Consider the following 7,589-nt stretch of genomic DNA (forward strand, 5'->3'; position numbering starts at 1 on the left):
GTATATCTATATATTATATGTATATATACTATATATATATATATATATATATATATATGCGTGTGTGTGTGTGTGTGCGTATATATATATATATATATATATTGATGTATTGATGTATTGAATATGTATTCATTTATACAGATAAATATGTGCATATTTTAGATATTACATATAAATATTAAAATGTTATTCATAGTCTATATAGCGTTTCAAATTTATCTAGAGCATCTTTTAACAGTTTCGATGCATATTGTAGATATATATCATGTTTATGTATATACACACACATATAGTTAGTTTGTTTCTATGTACATGTGTTTACATATATATATATTGTTATTGTTATTGTTATTTAGAAGGTGTCCTGAGTGCCATTTAGGTTGATTCCATACTATATGGTTTCATTTTCCGAATACATATTGTTTCTGATATACCTTATATCCGTTTTTCTTTCTTCTTATGAAACATTTACTGTATGTCTATATCTTTTCGTGCAAGATTTGGCTTTCCTCGAGAATTGGAGTACACTTAATTTCATCCAGATCAAATTAGAAGCGTTATTCCATTTCCGAATAGGATCTGTACCCATTCCCAGAATTACCACTTTTGAAGCGCTATTCCATTTCTTTGGATCGGTACCCATTCCCAAAAGTATCACTTCTGCCTATAAACTTGACGTATCAAACGCACCACAACCGTCCTGAGACACCGATCATACTGCCCCACTCTCACCCGTTTCCCTGTGTCTGTTGCGTGCAGGCGAGCTTTTTGAGCTGAAGGCTCAGTTGGCCGGAGACAACCGCGTGCGGCGGGTAGACGCGATAAAGAAGATCATAGCTAACATGACGGTGGGCAAGGACGTTAGTGCCCTATTTCCGGATGTGGTGAACTGCATGCAGACGGATAACCTGGAGCTGAAGAAGCTGGTGTATCTGTATCTCATGAACTACGCCACCTCGCAACCAGACCTAACCATCATGGCGGTCAATACGTTCCAGGTAGGCTCACCCACACACACACACACACCGCCTCCTCTCAGAGACATCTTGCCTTTCCATCGCAACTGTCAATAGGTTATAGATACGCTCACATACACTTGTGGTGCTAGCATACACTGTGTACAGCACTGTGGGGCTACCTCTGCCATGTCACTGCTGCGAGCGTTTGTAGGGCGTGTGCTTGTTTCACATGCTTCGTTGTAGTGTGTGTGCTTGTTTCACATGCTTCGTTGTAGTGTGTGTGCTTGTTTCACATGCTTCGTTGTAGTGTGTGTGCTTGTTTCACATGCTTCGTTGTTAAACACATGTGCGGAATGATATGCGTGTCACCTGTCCGTCCCGTTGTACGTTTTCGCCGGTAACAAAGCGGTGCACATATACATGGCGTTCATAGTGTGGTGTGTACGACTATAGCGGCTGGAGAGCGTCTACAAACAACAAGATCACTCTGTGGATATAACGTACCATAACCCTGTGCCACTGTATGTATGTCCGTCGCGTTGTGTAGTGTTGAGTCTATGCAAATACGCTACTGTGTGCGTTTGTAGTACAAGCAGGTGTGTGTGATACACTCGCACCCATTGTACACTCCAAACTTACGAATAACAAGTGGATCGTCTGCCGGGCAGACGTCACTCCTCGTATGTACTATGGATAGGGTCGCCTGCCCTGGACTGGCTAGTTCTAAGGTTTAAAGTTTCTAGATAAGTCCTTGCTGATTTAGTTCTATCGTAGTATCACATGCAGGTGTTGTTTTTTAAGGTTTAGGGTTTTATCACATGCACGTGTCGTCTCATTCAAGCACCCACCACCACATGTGTCGCATCGTTCTGAGTAGACCACAAGCCTCTCATATCCACACCATATCCATTACCTACCACATTAAACACACCCGCAGAAAGACTGTCCCGTACACTACAAGCCTCTTATATCTGCACCATATCCATTACCTACCACATTAAACATACTCGCAGAAAGACTGTCACAAACACTACAGGCCTCTCATATCTACACCATATCCATTACCTACCACATTAAACATACTCGTAGAAAGACTGTCACAAATACTTCAAGCCTCTTATATCTACACCATACCCATTATCTACCAGTTATACACACCCGCAGAAAAACTGTCACAAATACTTCAAGCCTCTTATATCTACACCATACCCATTATCTACCAGTTATAAACACCCGCAGAAAGACTGTCACAAACACTACAAGCCTCTTATATCTACACCATACTCATTACCTACCACCTTATACACACCCGCAGAAAGACTGTCACGACCCGTCCCCACTGATCCGGGCGTTGGCTGTGCGTACCATGGGGTGCATCCGTGTAGACAAGATCACCGAGTACTTGTGCGATCCCCTGCGCAAATGCCTCAAGGACGAGGATCCGTACGTGCGCAAGACGGCGGCTGTGTGTGTGGCCAAGGTGTGTGACCACTGTTCCTGTGTGTGTGTGTGTGTGTGTGTGCACGGTGGTATTACCACTAGCATGTTACTTAGCAAGATGCACTAGGCCTAGGAATAGACATTCCCACTAACACAGGTTGTGTGTTGTATGTCTATTGCTGGGTGGCTGTGTAGTGCACGAGTGGTGTATGTAGAGTAGGTTGTGTGTTGTGTGTTGTGTGTCTATTGCTGGGTGGCTGTGTGAGTGCTCGTTAGTTTGATTGATATTCTATTACTCCACGTTAACACTCTTGTCTTCGCAGTCGTGTGGCTATTGACTGGGCGTGTACGAGTGGTGTAGGGAGAGCTCGGTGTGCAGTGCATATATATATATATATATGTGTGTGTGTGTGTGTGCAGTGCAGTGCATATATATATATTGTAGCTACCTCTGAGTGTGTACTCCTAATACTATTACTAACATGCCACGCCTATCTCATATGTGCCGCTGTATATGGTGTGCCGTGGTGTATATTGCAGCAATTACCTCTAAGCGTGTACAAACACTTGCATAGCCGTAACAACCACCTATGGACGTGTATAGTACTAAGCCGTGTTATGTCTACCTCACGCACACAGCTGTACGATATCAACCCCGAGTTAGTAGAAGACCAAGGCTTTCTCGAGACATTGCGTGATATGCTCTCCGATCCCACGCCCATGGTTGTAGCCAATGCAGTCGCAGCCCTGTCCGAAATCAACGAAGTGTCGGAGGACGACGTTATGGTGAGTGTGTCACTAGGGTGATTGGGTGGGAGATGATGTAGGTAGTATGTCACTAGGGTGATTGAGTAGGAGATGATGTAGGTAGGCGTATGAGTGGTTAAAGGGAGTGTACATAGTAGGCAATGACACGCGTGTGGATACTATGCTCTGGGGAGTGTGGACGAGACATGAGTACTTGTTTAGGTATCTTGCTGGCTGATTAAAGCTGCCACCTGATATGAATCTGTGCGGGTTTAGCCTGTCCTTGCACGTCTCTGCTGAGAAATGGTGGGGCGAGTGGATGCGCGTAAACGTAGTAGCTCACGGGTGTTTAGGGTTTAGGGTTTGTGTGCTCATATACTGGTGTACAAATACGGTATGGTAGTTTGTACAGCCTATTACTAAAATCAGCCGTTGTGTGCTCAAGTGCACACGCACTATACAACGCTTGTAGACGCATGTACCACCGCATCTAAAACCCTAAATCCTATCTCCGTTTTAATACGTAGCAAAAACGTGCACAACCAATGAACCCGGACTTCGTATGAGATCACTATCTACATTGTGTGAGCACTCCGGACACCGTAACATGTACATCCAATATATATATTTATATATATATGTATATGTATGTATATATGTATATGTGTATATATATATATATATACATATATATATATATATGTGCGTGTGTATATATGTATATATATATATATATACGTGTGTGTGTGTGAGTAAATATAACTCGTCTGTGTGCATTCGTATGCACACCTATGTACACACTCCATAGTCTATCTTATACACTTATACACACGCCATGGAGGCAAACCGCCAGGCCTACAAACACAACACCCCGAGATATCTGAGCGACTCCCCCATCTCAACTCATCTCAACCCATCCCGTACACCCCCACCCGTCCCGCAATCGCACAGCTGATCAATTCCGGGACGCTCAACAAGCTGCTCACCGCCATCAACGAATGCACCGAGTGGGGCCAGATCTTCATCTTGGACAGTCTGTCGGCCATTGAACCCAAAGACTCGAAAGAGGCGCAACACATCTGCGAACGGGTGCTGCCACGACTGCAACACGCCAACACGGCAGTAGTCCTCTCCGCCGTCAAGGTAGGGTGGGTGGCACTAGGGCCAATCGGTGGTCACGTGGCTGTTGTTTGTGTGTGGGGGGGGGGGCGGTATGTAAGTAAGTATGTATGTATGTATATGTATATATATGTATGCATGTATGTATATATGTTTATTTATGTGTGTATGTGTATGTGTGTATGTATGTATGTGTATGTTTGCATGTATGTATGTAAACGCATGGGTAGGTATATGTTGAGCTGGAGATAAAGGTGTCAGGCTGATTGGTATATATCAGCCGTCAAGGTGTGTGGGCGTGTTGACCTACGTCGCACGGCTGTTGGATGTTTGTGGTATTTGAACGCATGTGTAGTGTAAGGGTGGGTATTATGCGGTGGATGGAATGTATAGAACTGTGTTTATTCACGTCAGTTGTCTACGATGATCTCAACTCTGTCCATGGCTGTGCAAAGGTTGTTGATGTGGATATATTTGAGTATAAGTATCTCTGTTCATGTTTGTGTATCTCACACTCATATTCACGCCCACACTCATACTCAGACTTCACACTCACACTCGCTGGGCTATAGGTCATTATGAAGTATCTAGAGTTTGTGGAGGATTCGAACTTTGAGAAGGCCATGGAGCGCAAACTGGCACCACCTCTGGTGACGATGATGTCGGTGGAGCCAGAGGTGCAGTACATTGCCCTGAGAAACATTAACTTGGTAGTGCAGCGCCGTCCCAACATTCTCAAGCACGAGATGAAGGTACGTTGCGAGAGAGAGAGAGAGCGTTGGATTGGGTTACGTTATAGCTGTGGTGTATCATTGTATTGTACGCATGTCATGCTCAGGCAAGAGATGAAGGTATGTACAGAGGGTGGGATCTATCATGGGATGGGGGCACGTTTATATCTGGTATGGATTAGCGTATGCATATATATGAATATTTATATATATATATATGAGTGTATATATGTATATATGTATACATGTATATATATATATATGTGTGTGTGTGTGCGTGTGTGTAGATATGTAGATATATAAATTTATAGATGTATAAATATATGCTCGAGAGGTGTGAGACTAGCTACACACTATGTAGATGTTGCATAACACAACAGTGTGTGCCACTCCGTCTATACCACATATTTATATCTCAATAGGAAGGCTGAGCATTGAGCTTTCTCGCACATGATATGTATCACACACTCCTGTGCATCTATCTGTACACATACACACCAATCACCGAGTGTTCTGGTATATACCGCACGCACACAGGTATTCTTCGTCAAATACAACGACCCCATCTACGTCAAACTGGAGAAGCTCGATATTGTGTGCCGTCTGGCCTCAGAGGCGAATATCAGTCAAGTTCTTGCGGAACTGAAGGAGTATGCCACTGAGGTGGATGTGGACTTTGTGCGCAGATCTGTACGGGCTATCGGGCGATGCGCCATTAAAATCGAGGGCAGTGCGGAACGTTGTATCGACACGCTGGTGAACCTCATTCATACGAAGGTGCGTGGTTGAAGGAGGCGAATAGTACCAATATGTATATGTATGTATGTATGTATGTATGTATGTATATTTATACATATTATATATATATATATATATATACATCTAACTATTTATCTATGCATATATATTTGTATGTACGTAAATATATATATATGTGTGTCTGTGTAGGTGTTGGTATGTTTGTGTGTTGATGTGTATGTTTGTGTGTTGATGTGTATGTAAGTATATTTATATTTATATATATATATATTATGTATATATAGATTTCTATATACATGCATACATACACTGCTTACAGGAATACACATATATCACCAGACGTTCCTATACACCAGGTGCTGCTGCAAGAAGCCGTTGTAAGGATGAAGATCATCTTCCGCAAGTATCCCAACCACATACACACATATACAATATTGTATACATACATGCATTACAAATATATCCTCACCTATATTACCATACATACGTACATACATACACACCAGGTGAACTATGTGGTGCAAGAGGCTATTGTGGTGATCAAAGACATCTTCCGCAAATATCCCAACCGCTACGAGTCTATCATCGGACGACTGTGCGAGAACCTCGACACGCTGGACGAGCCCGAGGCAAAGGCCAGGTAGTCATGTATAAGTATATGTATATATGCAAGTCTATATGGTAGTCGTGTATTAGTATATATATATATATACATACATATATATACATACATATATATATATATATATATATGTAAGGCTTTAGAGGTTTAGGGTAATCATGTATAAGTATATGTATATATGCAGGGCTTTAGAGGTTTAGGGTAGTCATGTATAAGTATATATATATATATGCAGGGCTATATGGTAGTCATGTCGAAGTATATATATATATATATATATATATGTGTGTGTGTAGGGCTTTAGAGGTTTAGGGTAGTCATGTATAAGTATATATATATATGCAGGGCTTTAGATGTTTAGGGTATACCCTAGTTGTATATACGTATATTAATATATAACGCGTACGTATATTAATACGTAACGAGTGCTTACTTGAACGACATATACGTATATTAATATATAACGCGTACGTATATTAATACGTAACGAGTGCTTACTTGAACGACAAGTGTGGGGATGTGTAGGTCTGGGCGCATACGCATTCGTATGACCCATACTTTAACGCCAGATGTGTAGATGTGTGCCGATTGATGACGCGTACGTATCGCAACCATTTGTCTCTGAAACATCAGAGGATTTGGCTTACGCGTGCTGCTGGTTTTATAGCTCAATCCTTGTTGGCCATGTTTTCCGCGTATGTTTGTAGGTAAACTCTTATCTACCCTCTATATCCCGCTTATGTTCCAACTGAACATTCATCTGTATTGTATTTTGTGCCTTGTATTTAAATCTTTATGTACCCTCTATTTTAGCATGATCTGGATTATTGGAGAGTACGCTGGTCGTATCGACAATGCTGATGAGATTTTAGAACAGTTCCTGGACAACTACCTAGACGAGGGACCTACAGTACAACTGCAGATACTTACAGCAATTGTCAAGTTGTTCTTAAAGAAGCCGCAGGGTAAGAGATTGTGCTATATAAATATATATATATATATATATATGTGTGTGTGTGTGTATGTATATATATATAATATGTATGTCTATTTTTCTATACTTATATGTATATATAAGTGTGTGTGTGTGTATGTGTGTGATTATATTTAGAGTTATATACTTGTACTTAACATATCCTTGTCACATCCACATCCTTTTATATTATATATATATATATATATATATATATATACTACTACTTACTAACACAC

General features: G+C 41.5%; 1 protein-coding gene across 1 annotated transcript in view; it reads left to right on the top strand.

Moving 5' to 3' along the window:
• Window positions 1-842: 842 nt before the first annotated feature.
• SARC_06553 (hypothetical protein) overlaps window positions 843-7,589 on the top strand; it is a gene marked incomplete at both ends in the record, with an annotated part of 13,136 nt that continues 6,389 nt past the window's right edge. The window contains 8 exons of the mRNA XM_014299531.1: window positions 843-998; window positions 2,275-2,439; window positions 3,039-3,191; window positions 4,098-4,289; window positions 4,838-5,017; window positions 5,534-5,773; window positions 6,262-6,395; window positions 7,191-7,342. Of these exons, the coding sequence (XP_014155006.1) occupies window positions 843-998; window positions 2,275-2,439; window positions 3,039-3,191; window positions 4,098-4,289; window positions 4,838-5,017; window positions 5,534-5,773; window positions 6,262-6,395; window positions 7,191-7,342 (1,372 nt within the window). The remainder of the gene's footprint in view (window positions 999-2,274; window positions 2,440-3,038; window positions 3,192-4,097; window positions 4,290-4,837; window positions 5,018-5,533; window positions 5,774-6,261; window positions 6,396-7,190; window positions 7,343-7,589) is intronic.

This window comes from Sphaeroforma arctica (genome assembly GCF_001186125.1).
Source record: "Sphaeroforma arctica JP610 unplaced genomic scaffold supercont1.472, whole genome shotgun sequence".
Taxonomy (NCBI): Eukaryota; class Ichthyosporea; order Ichthyophonida; genus Sphaeroforma; species Sphaeroforma arctica.